Source organism: Haliotis cracherodii, unplaced genomic scaffold (assembly GCF_022045235.1).
Source record: "Haliotis cracherodii isolate W230 unplaced genomic scaffold, xgHalCrac1.p SCAF_8, whole genome shotgun sequence".
NCBI classification, from domain to species: domain Eukaryota; kingdom Metazoa; phylum Mollusca; class Gastropoda; order Lepetellida; family Haliotidae; genus Haliotis; species Haliotis cracherodii.
This window is the reverse complement of record NW_027266341.1, coordinates 17,647,501-17,666,253: the sequence shown is the minus strand read 5'-3', so window position 1 is coordinate 17,666,253 and position 18,753 is coordinate 17,647,501. Positions and strand designations below refer to the sequence as shown.

The 18,753-nt window shown below is 39.9% G+C and overlaps 2 protein-coding genes across 2 annotated transcripts in view; one reads left to right on the top strand and one right to left on the bottom strand.

The window, feature by feature from the left end:
* Positions 1-6,917: 6,917 nt before the first annotated feature.
* On the top strand, positions 6,918-10,119 carry LOC139450103 (acid-sensing ion channel 3-like). Its single transcript, XM_071231750.1, has 3 exons — positions 6,918-6,999; positions 7,785-7,886; positions 10,043-10,119. Exons 1-3 carry the CDS (start codon positions 6,918-6,920, stop codon positions 10,117-10,119), a joined length of 261 nt encoding a protein of 86 aa, XP_071087851.1.
* A 1,731-nt stretch (positions 10,120-11,850) lies between these two features.
* Positions 11,851-18,753, bottom strand: part of LOC139450113 (uncharacterized) — a 34,105-nt gene continuing 27,202 nt past the window's right edge. Inside the window, exons 29-33 of the mRNA XM_071231765.1 lie at positions 16,787-16,913; positions 16,378-16,623; positions 15,191-15,409; positions 13,096-13,239; positions 11,851-12,786 (exon numbers count right to left, since the gene is read on the bottom strand). Coding sequence (XP_071087866.1) covers positions 13,097-13,239; positions 15,191-15,409; positions 16,378-16,623; positions 16,787-16,913 — 735 coding nt within the window. The 3' untranslated portion in view covers positions 11,851-12,786; position 13,096. The remainder of the gene's footprint in view (positions 12,787-13,095; positions 13,240-15,190; positions 15,410-16,377; positions 16,624-16,786; positions 16,914-18,753) is intronic.

Here is an 18,753-nt window from a genome sequence, read left to right as displayed (position 1 = left end):
TTTCAATGGCCCTGCTTGACATGCCAGTATTTTTCATGCCTATCACTTGCCATCTTTCAGCGTTCGTTAACTTTCTCCTCACCATGGCTGATTTTCAACCTCTATTGGAAGGGGAATCTCATACAGGAGCAAAATGCAACCGCGTGTCTGAAACTTGAATTTCACTATTCATAGCTAGGGTAGGAGAACTGCAGCAACACCTAAAGCATGCTTTCCTTGTGGCATCTGGACAAATTTGGGCTCATGAAACTATGGAAGCCTAATTCAGTCACACATCATCGTATTTCGTATTTCTGATTCCCACACGTGAAATCAAGAGACTATGAATATGGTGGCGCTTAGTTTTTGTGCATGTGTATATTGATTAATTCAGTCATTTGACAAAATCGAGTTTTCTTTAACGTTTTTGGAATTTACTATTACATTAGTATAAACTCATATGTGATTAATTCGTGTACCTGATCCAATTTAGGACCATCTGGTTGTTGTCGCTACTGTCTGTGACGGTCTGGCTGGCACTGCAACTCTACGACAACATCCACATGTATTTGATGTATCCGACAATAGTCAGCAGGAGGATTGTCTCCCCTGGCAGCATGGCATTTCCGGCCGTGACCTTGTGCAACATCAACCCACTGAGGTAGGTGGATTTTGTTCCCGTTTATAGCGATATTGCAGGAATGACACGAGAGAGGATCAATCAAACAATGATACCAGTATTCAAATACACGTAACTGACAGGCTCGTTGCAGTAAACTAATGGTATACATGGCTGTGCAGTGCAAAAATTTCGGAGTGTGTTCCAATCTAAATAGAAAGGTGACCATGGGATAATGTTATAAAATAACTGAGTGTCATCCCTAAGACTTAATATTTCAAACTACTTCTATTCTAATGTCCAAGGGAAACTCAAGATATAACAAAACATTTTTGTTTAATATTCCTAGCTTTTAAATTTCCAGGTACTTGATGTCAATCCATTGACACAGTTCTAATTCGGACCCGCGCATACAGTATTTTCAGTAACTGAATGTAGAAATATCTCAAAGTCCCAAGTGCCATGAAATATGTGTCTTCTTCAGAACACGCAGTTTGTTCGCCATGGAGGAAGGGGGTCATGCTTCTCCGACTGTATACGAAGCTATTACAGAATACTACAGGCTGATCAACCCTTCCCCCGACACCAGTGTTGGACAGACAGCCATTAGGACAGAGAGGTTTCTGGAAGTCTTGGGACCATACCTGGACAGGATCTCACCACGTGACCTCTACACGGAAGCGTCACACCAGGCGGAAGTGTTCATACATAGGTGAGAAGAAATCACCATCAAAACCAAGTTAAGTTTTCAAGGAACCGCATGGACTACAGAATGCTTTGGATGAATTAATTCATAATCATTAAATGTGGAAGGTAGATGAAATGTTAGACCTTAGAGATAAATCCCCATTATCTCACAGTAAGCACACCCATTATTCATTTCATTTGCATATGCAAGGAATAACACATTAACAAATAAAGTAATAAAATATAACTGGTTGAATGAGATGGTCAAAATTCAAGTTTATAATATTTTCATTGTTTTTAAACAAATCATGACATGTTGAGAAAAATATATAATATATTCACGTTTTGAATGTCGTGCATTTGTTACTAACTTGAAACAACGGGTATTTAGTATGCATACTTGTTTTGCCGTATATATTCTATATTTTGTTAGGATTTATCAGCATTTTTCAAACGTAGTTTCCCCGTTTTTATTTGCAATAAAGTGACGTTTGCTTTATGTATATTTCAGAATTGTTTATGTAAACATAGGATATATTTCAGAGCATAATGAGTTTTGGTATACTTGAAAGTGGTTTATTTTGTGTTTTTATAATGGTATATTTTGGATAAACATTGGTATGATCGAGATGTTGTATGGGTAAAATATAATATTGAAGATAGTAATGTGTAGTTGTATAATTGAGGATAGTATAGTTAGTATATTTGAGATGATGTATGTTTGAAATGGTGTAATGTGAATGTATCTTTCAGGTGATAACGTACAATTTTAACAAATATATTCAGCGTGTATATTTGAGGTTGTTTATTATTGTAGTATATTTAACAATGACATTTTCGGTATATTTGGCATTGCATATGTATGACGGTATCAACAGGTGCGAGTGGAGGAATGAGCGCTGTGGCCCGGATGACTTCACCCCTACCCTCACGGACGCTGGGTTGTGTTACATCTTCAACCAGAACGCGTCTCTCCACACGGATAGGTCAGGTCAGTCACACTATCCTAGATTCGTTTGGTGTTTGTTTGTTTGTGTTTTAACGCCATACTGAGCAATATCCCAGCTATAAATAATCGAGTCTGAGCCAGACAATCCAGTTATTGATATCATGAGCATCGGTCCACACAAATGTTCGTATGGGATTCGTTTTACGTTTTGCGTTGATTTGACTTAAATCGTGAAGATTATTTTCATACTATCGAATAGTTCGTATGCTATGAATGAAATTCCAATTTTAAAAAATATATAGTTTTCATCATGACGTCGACCCGGAGTAGAATAGGTCTTCGGCAATCCATGCTTGCCATAAAAGGCGACTGTGCTTGTCATAACGGGATCAGGTAGTCACACTTGCTGATTTGGTTGATGCACGTCGTCGTATCCCAATTGCGTAGATCGATGCTCATGATGTCAATCACTGGATTGTCTGGTCTATGCTCGACTATTTACAGACCGCCGTCATTCAGCTGGAATATTGCTGAGTGTGGCGTTAAACAACAAATAAATCGACAAACAAACGCTGATTTTTGTATCATCACCTTTTCTTCAGTCCCTGCAATGACTAACAGAAAGTCGGCACCAGCCAGTCAGAAAGTACCTTTTTTAATATTTACAGGACTAGTTCCATTTTAGACTAGGTTTTTAAAAAAGTAACTATTTTGAAAAAGTTCTCAGGTCAAAATTTGAAAACTGAACAAAGAAATTGTGGAATGTCAAACAGATGGCCGAGATTGATTGGCAATACTTCCCACGGGATATGGAAAATCTTTTCCCTTTCAAATGTTCGAGAGATACTTAATGATTTTGACGGAATCAGTCATACAGCCCGCAATTGTCGTTCGCAGTTCCTCGTGTTTACCTTTTCGAGGTTGCGTCATTAGAAAACACTTCCATTTTCGCGATCAATTTGGTCGGATAATAGGTCGATCTGTTTTGACCTGTCATTGGATTCCTCCGATCAATGTGTGGCCGTAGCGAGCGCTAAGATCTGAGATTGATTTTTCGCGATAGGGGTGAGTGAGTGAGTGAGTTAATATTTAACTTCGCATCGGCACTATTTCAGCCATATAGCGATTTTTGCTATGGGCAAAGCTGATAATGTACCTCATTATGAATGCCCATGATGTGTCAAAGTAAAATCATTTTTTAACCGTTTTGTAAATAATATCACCAAAACATACTTAAATAATGCGTAATAAACTGTTTTATTATTTTCATTTACACGTGACTGTGTATATCTGTACAGGAAGTGATGGTGGCCTGAGACTCGTCTTGTCACTCGAACCTTGGGACTACATTCGAGGACCACGTGGTACGATAGGCGCATTAATCTACATCCATGACCAGGCAGAGCTCCCGACACTGACAACTAGTCGCGGAGTTTCGGTTACATCTGGTACATGGACCTCTATAGGTTTAGAAGAAACACGGGTAAGCGACACTCACTGTTAGTATTGTACATTGTTGAAACAGCGGGAAAGTCACTCGCTCGATAAATATTTTAAGTTATTATTATCATTACAGGAATCGCGCCTTTCTGCTCCTCACGGAAACTGTGCGGACACTGATCTCAAAGAACTCCCTCTTGGTACCCTGTACACAACCACCAACTGCATGATTAACAATCTCTTTCGATACGTCCAGGAGACCTGTGGATGTCTACACTTCTTCATGCCAAGTGAGTTGTATATTCAAGGTTCTAACATTAAACGTCAACGCCAGAGATTAGTCAGTGTCTCTATTATCTGCCGAAACATGTTCTAAAGAGCGTAAAAAGCAAAATAGTGGTGAAAATAATACGAATGGATCACTGACACCAGGTATTCACAAAATTGGTAAGCACTGGTAGAACAGCGCTGAACATCGTCCCATGGCTGTCAGAATTAGAACATGGGATCAAAACCAAGAAGGCGTTAAATTGAGTCTCCCTCCCATCCTACTTTTGTTTAACATTAAGCTGACTCGTTCAGATATAAGTTGTGCAAATAACAGGGGCGATATTGCCCCACACGTTTTTACCAATGTGCGAATTGTTTTAGGTACATCAAATACAACCTACTGCACATTTTCAGAGCTGATCGGATGTGTGAAGAATCGATTAGGTAAGACACCCATAGTTTTAATTGTCTGCCTTGAGTAGAAAAAATTAAGAAAACAAACTTAGCATTCAGATACTACTCTAGTACATATTAGGCAAAACGTTACCAAATGTCGATATTCTTGCATTGTAATTCAGTGTTCTCATACACTTTTGTTTTCGTCTGGCTTTTCTCCCACATTTAGTTGACATGTCGTCATATATAATAAATATTTTTTCAAAGGGGCGTGAAATCCAGCTAACCCACTGGCATAGTGTTGTTTAACCTTTCAATTCAGTCACAAAAAGGATACTTGATTGTCATCATGTCTAAAAATGAAAGAAAAACTCCCATCTATACCGTCATTTTCTTTTGGCCTATAGTTTCGTTTTTTCTTGCTTTTTAAGTTATTGGTCTTTAAAAGGGGAATATCAAAACGTTTTTAGAAAAATATCAACCATGGATTATATTGTCTTCAGACAAGATGGATTATGCTACTCAGTTCTCAAACTGCACCACCCAGTGCAACGTGACCCGTTACAATCTTATCCTATCTGAAGTAGAGATGTCCAAGAGATTCATCATAACATCGCGTCTTGAAGACCAACGTGATGTCAGTAGCTGGCCGGATAACCCAGATGAGAACCCTCTCTACGTGCAATCCTGGGCGTTCCTAAATGAAATCGACCCCAATGTTACAGACAATGTCTCAGCTCTTGCAGATCTGCTTGAAAATATATATTACATTAGCAATGGCATCACCGTAGACTTCCCCATCTTTCAGGATGCCCTGAACACATCATCCGATCTGTACCGAACATACGATGACTTCCGGTTTGATCTAACATTACGAACAAATATTCAGATTGGTTCCAAATCTTGTAAAAATTCATCGAACTTAAATGGATGCCTGACAGCTTACATCGCGGCTGAGCAGGTTAATTATATAAAGAATGCTTTGAAGACATGTTCCATCACTGAAAGCTTCTTCCATGACATTGAAGAACATTTTGGACATTTTGAGGAAGCTATGTCTACGCTTTTGGAAGGAATCTCGTCCGAAACTGAAAAGAGGAATACGTCTTCATCGGCCCCGGATATAATGGCCAACGTGATGGTCAATAGGAGCGTAGATCTTGACCGGATCACTGACGACTTTGCCACATTGCGTGCCAATGTTTCAGCTCTTTTGGCCACGCATGATAAGATAGTATCCCAATGCAAGGCTTTCGAAGATGTCATCGAAGAGTATTGGGCGAAATCAGAGATAAACAAAGCTGGGATTGAGGACATGATCAGGTAAGGTGTTGTCCAATGACAGTCGCCGTTCATTTCTACAACAATAGTCAGAAGGGTAATTATTTTCTTCAAACCTTTCCTCGGACAGTTTTTCGTTTACGATAAAATGCCTCCTCCTTCACTAGAATATAAAAATTTGATAGATAAGACGGTTCCTCAGTATTCACGATGGTAGATGGTATAGCAAGAAAACGTTCGTGAGAAGAGAAGCTTCGTGTGTGTCGGGGAAAGTCTTACCAAACATGTACTTCTTCATAAGGTGGTACTTGTGGACCAATCATCTGAGGCGTTGTACAGATACGAGTACATACTTACTCTAGGCGTGTCAGGATTTTATGATCATGAGCTCAAATCTTTGATTGTGATTCATGGTTTGTCACCACCATACACGCGTCCTTGAACGTTTTAGGCCAGCATCACTTTGGACCCTCCTCACACATTAAGCTGACACCCCGTGATATCTCACCAAACAAATAACGTCACAGGTTTCCGTAATGCTACTGATCTAACGTTACCAAAAACGTTCTTGCAACATTCCTACAACATGACATTACTATATACTTTTATTCATGATTGACGTGCGTGTCATATATTCACATCACTTTGAGCGGCCTCACTCTACTAGAGGCCATGAGGCTGATGGGCTGATATTGACCTCTGTTTCTAATACCCTAATTAGTTTCTTTGTACATTTAAAGGGTATGCTTTAGGTTTGAAAACATATAATTTCTTACCCAGGACTGGATTTTTGTTTAAAAAAACAACAAGAAAAAGCAACAGATCTTACAATAGTTTCTTGTAATTTATATAGAGTCACAACGTTACTCAACGTCATGTTATGACGGGGGCACGGGGGGTCCAGTCGTCTTAGGGGCCGCGATTCGCTGTGCAGAGTTGCGTCCCTTAGGCACGCCAGAAACCTATGATTTCGGGTTCGAATCCCAGTTCGCCCCGATTATGTTTCTAGGTTTGTCAGCACCATATCCGTGCCCGTGGCTTTCACCAAAGTGGTAAACGTCTGAGACCTGCATCACTTCGGTCTTTCCTCCCACCTTAAGCTGCCGAGCCGTGATATTACTGGAATACTGTTAAAAGCGGCGTTAAACCCAACTCACTCACTCACTCACTCATGTTATAACGGATCATTCCCACAACGTATCCAAAATGTTGTGATAACAGAAATACAGTTCAAACGGCGTTTAACCAAACTACCCAGTCAGTATTTCTGCATTTAGGAACCCCGGGCCTAACCTGATGAAAGTTGACATCGGTCTGGTCGACATGACGTACACTGAAGTCAGGCAGGCGGAGGGCTACCCATGGATGTCTCTGATCGGTGAATTATAGAATAACATAGTGATTACAAAACGATGGTAACTTCGCGCAATGATAAAATTAGGTACAAGGAATGTAAACTGAGGGGCAAAAGAAATATCTTATATGTGACTGTACTGGCGCTCAGTCAGCACTCAAAGAGTACTAAAATTGATCTAATTTTTTATAAATTAAAAATAAAATACATTTCGCATAATAAACAACAATTTGTGGGTATCTCAGAATCTTATCTTTGAAAATCAATAAAAATATATTCTGGTGCAAATTTTCAACATTTCAAACATGGTAGGCACCATGGGATTCCAAATTCGTTTCTTACCCCAGTCTTCATGGAACCAATTTATTCTTACACAAGAATACTCAGTCACAGGTTACCTTTTACAAACTGTTGCAGGAATGAGTGATGGTTAAATAGACACAATCAAATTAACAACAGTTCTTTCAATTTTCAATTTCATAAAAACACAAATGCGGAATACTTTCTTTTGCCCCTATATATTGTATTAACACCTAATCCTGTTTTCAGCAATGTTTCAGGTCAATACTTGCACACTTATCAAACAAATAATAACTTCCATGATGTTTTCCTGCGGCAAAAGTGTACCATACAATCCTATTTGTAGTTTTGGTATTCACGGCGTTGCACGTTAAGACAATAACATCATTATCTATTAGTTCTTTTCTTAAATAATAAGTGTTTAATATTCATCATGCTGCAGTATTCAAGGCAAAACAAAGTATTCTGAAATCTCCTGTGTAATGTACATAACACTATTCTCATTCAAGGCGACATCGGCGGAACTCTTGGTTTGTGCCTAGGTGGCAGTGTGTTAACATTGGTGGAAATTGTTGACGTCATCCTCACGTGGGTTTTCTTCAGAGATAAAGGTAAAGTCAGATTGTTTTCAATGAAACATTTTCTCGTTTAATGTTTTTGGTCATTGGCAGGAAAATGAAGGCTCATAAGGAGCCCCGTTTGCACATTTGTGATTTCCGTGAAAAACAAACAAATTACTCTTTCAAATTTTAAAACAGCGTCATTAATACACCCAGGACCCAACACACAATTTCTCGTCGTCTTCATACGTTTCGTCTCACTTGGTTAGGTCAGCCGAAGAGCATGACAGCCATGATTTTTGTCAAGTTTAAAGGATAAACAAAAAATAGATTTATCACATTCTTATATCACTATTACACATATTCTCCAAGATTCTAAACCTAAAAAAACATTATATAAAACAGTATTTCGCACTCGTATGTCTCCTGAGGAACGTATTGACCAAAATGTCTGGTGGAAAACGAATAATGTTCCTTATTATATACTTCGGCGTGATTTTTCACAATTTGAGAAAAGTTGTAGGTTCATTGCAGTGCACATGACACTTGATATTTCATTTCAGTGAACGTAACACTTTGACGGAACTATTGTCATACAAAAGTTACCTACCCGCAAATTGTCTCCTTTTATTGTAATTGTCTGGTCCTTACACAAACTGTTGACTTTCTTTTTACGTTAGTTCCACTTCGGCAAGGCAAAATAATGATAGGTGGTCATTTATGGAGTTGGTATCGTTTCTTGTCGTTTGTTATTCTCTTGCAAATAATTCGTTATAAACTGTAAATTTACCATTTAAATCTTCAATCGAGACATTTTGTTTCGCAAAGCGCCATTTTTGTTACTTCACCAGCGTGTATTCCTTCGCTTCCAACAGGGGTCTCGTAGGTTTTGTAGGAGTTGTTTTTGTATATCATCATATCCAAATGTATGATAAAGAATTTTAGTGACCTTATGTATGTTTTGTTAATTTTGTTTATATTCTCATACGATGTTGCATACTCAGAACTACTTTATAAGTTGCAATTACTGGTTTATGTTTCAAGGTTTTACATTTGTAATGAGACAAATTAATTTCCGGTAGACAACTACACAAAAAGCATAAAACAAATAGGATATTCCGTGTGTTTTGAGAAATATCATGTTCCTCACATCTCGTGACACGGGAAATGAGATATTTTCTCTCGTGGCTACGCCACTCGTGACAATAGCTCCTTTCCCCCCGTCACTTGAGACACACGGAATATCCTCTATAACTGTCATATACCGGAACTTAGACATATCCTGGTTCTATTTTGGAGCAAAATATCGATGCAAATAAAAGGAACTAACCCCATTCCAAATTCGTAAGAAATGTCTAAAAATATTACTTTCTAAAACCTACGTTGTATGGACTTATACATACCATCATATTAGTTGCTCTCTGCTGGGTTCTATGTACGAAGTGAACCCGTCATCTACAGCCCTGGACATGCAGGATCATGACATGACTGTCTAGCTGTGCTAGGGTCAGCCACGTCCTTCGTTCCATACATAAAAACGCGAAATCCCTTTCCATAATCACAAGAAATATCTTCTGAAAGCAGATTCCATTGTACGTCTCCTATTATGTCATGACCACGTGGTTATGGATCAGTTAGTGATGGTACCAGGTATTCACGAAAAGGTGGGCGTATCCTGTCCAAAGGTGCCACCCATAACGAACACATGCAAAAAGGCAAGTCAAGTGTTCACCCGAAACAAAAACCACGGAAAATCATCGGGCATAATTATGGCCACCTGCGCGTCAAATTTGTCCATCCACATGTCAAGAGAAACCTTTGAGCAAGAGTTGTATGAAATTTTCTCAGCACGAAAATGCTCGATTGTGAATTATTCAAACATTGTTATATGATGTTAATAGGTGATTACCATAATTCAACAGTAAAAAGACTCCAGTCTTATCAGTAAGTGAGCTAATGGTGTTTTACTCCTGTATGCAATCAAGTCAAACCAATGGTTGACTGACGGTGCAACAGCCGACCGTGAGATGATTATGACACATGGCCAGCCAGTCACACCTTGTACCCACCTGATACTCGTTCAATCAAGTCTGTCCCCGAATCGCCGCGTGGAGACGAGTTATGTGAAAAAACAATATTAAGATATGAACCTGAAATGCGATCTAAATATTTATTAAAATCATACTAAAGGATATTTTTTGTTCCAGATAAATGTCATCTCGAAACCGAATTGAAGAAGGCACCAGACAAGGGCACTGATGAACGGACACAGTGCCCATTATAGATCTCCCTGTGGTGGAAATGAACACATGATTATTTGGACTTGAAATGAAGCTGAAAATACGTCAGTTCCTCGGCAGTGTCTAATAAACCTTTCAATATATTCAGCGACAACATCTCCAAGCAAAAAGTCACATTCAAACTATGTCTCGCTACGAATGAACAGTGTCAAAGCATACTTTAGAAGTTTGTTTGTTTTTAAACGCTACAATTGTACAGCTACCTTGTCAAATCTTGACCAGACAATCTAGCATCGATCTACGCAATTGTGATACGATAATATGCAGCCACCAAGAGAGCGCCTGACCACGCGATCCCGTTAGTCCCCTCTCACGACAAGTATGGGAGGCAGAAGACCAATTCTAACCCGGATCTTCACAAGGCACATTTGAAGTCATCTTGTTGCATTTGACATACAAAAACCCTTTCCATTGCCACAAGAAATCTCTCCTAAAAGCATAGTCGATTTTACTATAGCATGAGCATGTGTTCATGAACCACTGTCAAATAGTGATGGCACCAGGTGTTCGCTAAAAGGTGAGCGTATCATGTCCCAGCGGTTGCATCCGTCACAAACACATGCACAATCAAGTTAAGTGTTCACCTGAAAAATACGGAAGATGGAATATAAAACATGCCATTGAATCGAACACGACACGTCTACCATAAAATTTTTTGAGAGCTGTACTAATGCCTTGATTGTTTATGCCACATAATGAGTTCTATGTTTTGCACTGTTCTATAGCTGCATAAAAACACTGACTTTGTCGCGGCGATTGACGGAGATTATACTCGTTGCCAGATGTAGCTTACATAATTGACAAAACCATGGTTCCATTATCATAAAAAGGTACGATTCTGACTATATCATGAATTTCATGTTTATAAATCACCGTGAAAGAGTATGACACCAGGTGTTCACATGTTATATGGGACCACACACCTATAGCAAGGGGGTCATGGTGTCCTAGTCGCAATTCGCTGTACAGAGTTGCCACCCTTTGGTGTGCCAGAAAACCAATGATCGTAGATTCGTCCTAAAATGTGTTTCTAGGTTTGTCAGCATATTACCCATGCTCGTCGAATTCACCAATGTGGTTTATTTGTTGTTTAACGCAGCACTTGCAGCAATATTCCAGCTATATGACGGCGGTCTGTACATAATCGACTCTCGGTAGGACAACCCAATGATTGACATCATGAGCATCGATCTACGCAATTGGTATACAATGGCGTGCATCAACCAACTTAGCGTGCCTAAAAGTTAGTCGCCTGTTACAAGCGTGGGTTGTTGAAGACCAATTCTAATCCGGATCTTAACGGTCCAGCAAAGTGGTAAACGTCTAAGCCATGCATCGCTTTGGACTTTCTTCCCACATGAAGCTGACACCGTGGTATTACTGAAATAAAGTTTAAAGCGGCGTTAAACTAACTCATTCATACGTTCACTATACGTCTGTAGTCATGCCGTCACGTTCACCGTTTTTGAACGTGTTGTTTTAAATCTTTAAGTTAACACTGAGTGCGGGAAGGTTGTCTAACGCCACAGTCAGAATACTCCATCCATGTCATGACGACCCGTAAATAGTCGAATCTTTGCCAGATTGATGTCCCACGCCGCTAAACAGTTCACCGAACCTGGCCACCCGATCTGTTTGGGCGCCTTTTCGCATATAGGTTGACAAATCGGACATAACACCGAACCAATCGTTTTGAGTATGTATTTTCCCAACAATAAAACAAATATATATAAAACATTTTTTAATATCTGATTAACAATGAGGGTGTGCAATTTATGATGAAGCAATCATAATATCATTCGCATACACATTATGATGAAGGTTAAAAGAGCTACATGAAAACATTCCACATGTCCTTACTGTAAGGCTGAAATGATATCACAGGCTTTGCATGCGACAAATTCTTTATATATTCGTTCTGGTATAAGTGTTTAAGAATTATATCTCAAATCTAGAATAATTAAAAAAGTAGTTAAATGGTGTCACAGCCATTACAAGGCACACGAACGGTGTTTACAAAACATTACAGCGATACAAATAGCTAAAAGTTTTTTCTGTAAGACAGATAACTTACAACGACCAGTACGTGCCCAAATAGAGGTCCTGCTTTAGTTTTTAGTAATTATTTATTATTTACGCAATCTTCTTTATACGAATTCCCACCAGATTAAGGACAAAGAGTCGAGAAGAGGTTCTGTTTAAGTACATGTACGAATGTAGTTGTGTGTTAAAACGGAAAATCAAATTGTGTCTTCATTACACTATTTTTTAATCTGTTATTAAAAGAGGGACTGGGTTTCGTATAGTGACTTAACGTTCCGATACTGTTCCTAATATTACCCCATTGTAGTGCAATGTACATGTTTATGCATTTTTGTAATCACATAGGATGTAATTGAGCAGAGGCAGTCGACCCAAAAGTCTTAGTTTTCTGGTGTTCTCATAAATGACAGTAAAAAACAACAACATTTCAATGTTCTGTGAAAACACAGCAATTCGGGGTCAATTCATGCCCCATCTCGGGTGATTTGAATATTGTGTGGAGACAGTATTCCTGTAAACAATCAACACAGATGTATTTTTACTCCGCGCATACTTGGTTCCATGAAGTTTGTCGTGCCGCCTGTCTACCTTCAAACCAGGACACGGTTCTGTAAACAAGACAGAATAACGTAAATAATCGTAAACTTCAGGTCTTCTGGTGATTAACAAGAAGCCCATGAATGAAATAATGAGAAATAAACCCGAATCGTTCGTTTAAATGAAATAACAAACTTGATCCGTCACTGAGCGTATTCATGATCAAGTTTGAATAGTATGTTAAAGTACAACTAGAAGTATTGTTATAAGTGACCGGAAATACTTAACGGGTGCGTACTGACGATCTAATATATACATCAAGCCAGACTCGTCTTCTTACTCCCCACCCCCTTTAAATTAAGATACCGCTTTCAACTTACTTCACAGTTTTAGTTTATGTTGTTTCAAAAGACCCTGTCGTATATATTTCCGACGTTTGCGTACAACCACTACTACGATGATGATGATGGCGGCAAGAGAACCGCCAACGATGATGCCAACAGTCGCCCCGACATTGTCTGGACCTAGAAGAAATTCGTATTTTTAGATTTAGATTCAATTGTATTTCACATGCTTGTTAAGATGCGTCAATATTTACATTCAGTTGTATTTCACATGCTTGTTAAGATGCGTCAATATTTACATTCAGTTGTATTTCACATGCTTGTTAAGATGCGTCAATATTTACATCCAGTTGTATTTCACATGCTTGTTAAGATGCGTCAATATTTACATTCAGTTGTATTTCACATGCTTGATAAGATGCGTCAATATTTACATTCAGTTGTATTTCACATGCTTGTTAAGATGCATCAATATTTACATTCAGTTGTATTTCACATGCTTGTTAAGATGCGTCAATATTTACATTCAGTTGTATTTCACATGCTTGTTAAGATGCATCAATATTTACATTCAGTTGTATTTTACATGCTTGTTAAGATGCGTGAATATTTACATTCAGTTGTATTTCACATGCTTGATAAGATGCGTCAATATTTACATGCATTTGTATTTCACATTCTTGTTAAGATGCGTCAATATTTACATGCAGTTGTATTTCACATGCTTGTTAAGATGCATCAAGATTTACATTCAGTTGTATTTCACGAGCAGATTAGGATGCATCTAGACAACGTAGACGTATCCGTCTTCAGTCAAGCTGTATAGGGGTGTGGGGGTGTGTGGGGTGTGTGGGGTAGTCTAGTGGTTAAAGCATTAAACTTTTATTTTGACATTTAAAGACTTTATGACCCTTCCGCGACGGCCAGAAGATTTTATGTTGGTTGTTTGTTTGTTGTTTAACGTCGCACTCAGCAATATTCCAGCAATATGACGACGGTCTGTAAATAATCTAGATAAGACAATCTAGTGATCGATATTATGAGCAATGCTTCACGCCGTTTGGTACGATGACACGGAATCAACCAAGTCATCGAGCCTGACCACCGGATCCATTTGGTCTCCTCTTACTACAAGCATTGGGGGCGGTGGTTTAGCCTAGTGGATAAAGCGCTCGCTCGTCACGCCGAAGACCCGGGTTTGATTCCCCACATTGGTACAATGTGTGAAGCCCATTTCTGGTGTCCCCCGCTGTGATTTTGCAAGAATATTACTAAAAGCGGCGTTAAACCATACTCATACAATCATTGACTGGGGCAGAAGATTTAAAACACACAAAGGTGAGGGAGTGGGTTGGGCTTTGACGCCATTTGTTATAGTATATATGTCTGTCAGCGTACATCTTCCCGCGGCAAAGGTGTTAACTGACTTTATAAGAAAGTCCAGTTTCCACCCTTGCCGAACTAGGCTGGTATTATGGAGTTTTGGCTGCGCAACGGAATCGAAATCTAGTTCGTAAACTGTCGTGCAGATTTCGGTCGAATGCAGGATTTGCAAAGCATGTGCACCGCCAACTCGTTGTCAAGAGATATTTTCCAATTTTTTTCATGTTTTTAATGAAGGTGCTCACGTGATTTGATGTATTTTGCGACGTAAAACCCGTTTTATCACAATATAGATCTTGATTATCGTTTTGATCGTCTGGACTGGGCGCCGCCATTTTATTTGAAGCAAATGCAAGTGATACGACAGGTGGAATCTGATTGGTCCATAGGAGAGGCTTGGAAAGGACATAACTCATAATAGCCACTGGTGGCGCTACGATCGAGCCCAGGAATTCCAGCATAGTTCGGCAAGGGTGGAAACTGGACTTTTATAGTCAGTTAACTCTCTTGCCTCGGGAAGATGGTCAGTGTAATGTGGGAAGAAAGACAAACGTAACGCAGTTTGTAAACGCATTGGTGAAACCTACCTGTACCAAACCCACTATCGGTATCTTTAAGCTAAAACCACTGAATCATCTGTGCCCCAGTTAAGTTATTTAGTAATATTTGGTAATAAGATTCAAAAGAGCTTCGACAAGCATTGCATGATTGAAAGGCGGCTCTGAAATTGTTGACCATTAATAGGTACCGTTGTATTCCGGCTTCTTGTCCTCTATTACAAGACACTCTGCCGACACGTCTGGCATCCAACTGAGCTCGTTGTTGGTGCCCTTGGAACACTGGTAGGTTGTCTCCCCTTTCACTGTGCCCTTGTTACGGCAGCCGGTGATTGAAACGGTACTTCCAAATGTGTAGTTACGGCTGGATTTTGTAGCAAACGGTACGTCAAGTAGACCACAGGATTGTGCTGAAACGAAACCAACAATGTGTGAGTGCCATATGAAGTCACGGGATTATGATTCGGACGAGAGGTGCACACAGACCATCAGCTCGTAAACTCCCGTTCGCCTTGATATTGACACAATTTATCATTATTAGTTTGGAAGAGATCTATTTTCGGTGAAATGTGTTTCTGTGACAATTCAACCCATCTGACCTGGCGACCAACGGGATCGGGTGGTCAGGTTCGCTAACTTGGTTGATGCATGTCATTGTATCATAATTGCGTGGTTCGAAGCTCATGATATCAATCACTGGATTATCTGGTCCAGACTCGAGAATTTACAGACCGACGTCATGTAGCTGGAATGTTGCTGAATGCGGAGTTAAGCAACAAACAAAATCAAGTGCTACGACTGTCGTAATTCCTGTAGTGTAGCTTCCTGGGTCCGTCCTACACCGCCGTCTTAGCGCTCTGATTGTAGAACGCATGTGTCAAAGTTCGGGAGTTACGGTCGTCTTAGCGTTTAGACCGCTTTGTGGAACGGGCCCAGATAGTTAACATTGACTTGCAATAGTCGTAGTGATATGCTTGCTTTGTGAAACGGGTTCCTGGCATATCATGGAACCACGGCAGGCCTGTTACGATGCGTATTAGAATGATGAAATAAAGTGAGTGAGTAGGTTCTACGCTGGTTTCGGCAACATTCCAGCTACATCACGACAGGGGACACCATTGTACCTATGTAGAGAACCAAAGCAGGACCCCTGTACTCACTATTCCACACATGTATAGTGAGTGAGTAGGTTCTACGCTGGTTTCAGCAATATTCCAGCTACATCACGACAGGGGATACCATTGTACCTATGTAGAGAACCAAAGCAGGACCTTAAACCACTGTGCTACCCCAACCCACAGAACCCCTGTACTCACTATTCCACACATGTTCATGTTAATAACCCGTGTCAGGTCAGAGTGATATTAATAATACGTACTGGATAGCTGGAAGCTTTTAATCTCAGTAAACCATCCGGCCGCCAGCCTGGAAGCATTCGCCACTTCTGCATTGCCTGTTACGGCATAGTCGAACCGACATTGAACGTTGCTCCCGCAAACGCTGTCAAGGTCGGCGTTGGTGATACCCGACCCTGCAGGTATCTGGGAAGCATCGTAGATGGGGATGAAGTTCATGTCAGCGGCGTCGTGATGCTTGAACAAAGACTCACTTTGCAGCACGTTCCCTGAAAAAAAGTCAACAACAAATATTCTTTGAATCATGTATATATATCAGTGGAACCATGGGTGGCAAAGTTATTTGAGATGCCAAAATCCGTTGTGCCAGGAGCATGTTTGTCTGATGCATTTGAGTGCATTAAATATTAAACCAAGACTAGAAGTACCTACATGTTTTGCCAAATGTTTGATAGACGTCTTCATTCGAGGCCCCGATGTCAACGACATCTCCACTCTTCGTGGTGAAGTCGTCAGCTTCCATGTCGTTCCAGGTGCCCATCAAACCAGAAGTCGTGTTCTTGTAAATCAAAATATATAATACTTCATCTTTGTAGTAGTGCTAATAGTGGGTATTCCTGCCTAGATTGTGATCATTGGTTTGAGAACTTTTTGCCTGTCTAAGACCCGAAACACAGCTGACTTGCGATATCCCTGCAAAACTGTGCTTCTGTTCGATTTCAAAATCTTGTACGACTCTGGTATAACTGTTAAAATGTAAAAAAATGCTTCCAAAAACATTCAAAAATTGTAACAAATCCAACTTTATAAATGATGGTTATCATCAGGATGGCTTTAATGTTGGCAATGTCTTATCAAAAGAAAAGGCTCGAGTAAATGCAAACATAAAAAGGCCTCGATTGAGAAATGACATTTCCCTTTTCTCATCGTGATTTTTTCGATGCAGAATCAAAACACGGTGATAACAGAGTAATTGATCAAGAGTTCACGGTAGTTTTCCGATTACAAACAAACATGAGTTGATGCTCTGATATAGTTTTTAACGAATCAAAATGAAATATCAAGACAGTATGAAAGGCAGGTCAGGCTCAAACACTCTAAGAAGATACCTTTAACACTAGCAGAGTAGTGCGAGCTCTTAGGTTGACCGAGGCAAATCGCCATCTCTCGGTTTACCCACTCTGCCAAGTGCCTACCCTGTCTTGTTTAGTAGTTGCATTTCCTTTGTATTTTGAGCGATGTACTGAAGCTGAAACTTATGTGAGTATCATTCATGTGTTGCATTCATCTATGTATGTGTATGTGCTGGTACATGGATGCTTATGGGGATAGTTCATTAGTGGCTATTGAGGAGATGTACCTACTGTGTTTAGAAATTTGAGAGACGATACTTATTATTTTAATTTGGGACCGATGGCTTTTGCTCTGACAAGTTACACGAAGCCAGATGACAACCCTGATGATGATGTGATTCAACACTAACGTGTGGATTTACTGAGAATAAGCCTGCTGGTACAACGTGATTGCCAATGGAACAGTATGACTTCCGATAGTGTTCATTTGATTTACTGAACTCACACAATGACCATGGCTCGTGTATGTTTTGCTTAGTTGTGCCGTGCTTATCTATTTTATAATTCTTAGCTCTAGTGAATGTACTATTTCTGCTATTTCAGTCAATCCTACCAAAACAATAACATTGCATACATGTTTGAATGTGTGAAACGACCTTTGATCTTGCAAATGTGAAAAATAAAAATGATAATTAACAATCGGTAACTAGCGTATTATCACTGACATCCTGTCATGGTAATAAACCATCAGCTACCGTCAGTTCTGTTCCACACAATGAATGTCTGTCAGGGATTAATCCCCTGAGCAAACAACTGAAAGCATTTTCAGTGTTGTTACTGAAGGGCATAAGGTGACGTAAGTTGTGGATACGCTAATCAAATGGATGAGCAGACAAAAAAAGCCATAAAAATGAATTTGAAAAAAATCAAGGTGGAAACAGGCCGACGTGTTGCTGTAACTAACTTGATGCAACGTTACAGACAGACCGGGCAGACATCAGACAGGCAAAGAACAGGAAGACCAAGGGTAAGTACGCCCTATGAAGACCGGTACTTGCGTACTTTGCATCTCCGGAATCGATTAGGGCATAGGTTAGTCGACAGACAATGGCCAGGCGATTCAGGGCTGAGGGAACTAGGGCTTGCAGATGAAAGTTATGGACGGCGCAACATGTTCGTCAGAAATTGAGATGGGCCCGGTCTGTACGTCGTTGGCAGCGACGTGACTGGCAGAGGATCGTCTTCAGTGATGAAAGCCGTTTCTCTTTATTCACAGCTGAAGTAAGACCGCGTGTTTACCGCCGAAGGGGAGAACGAACGGCGCGC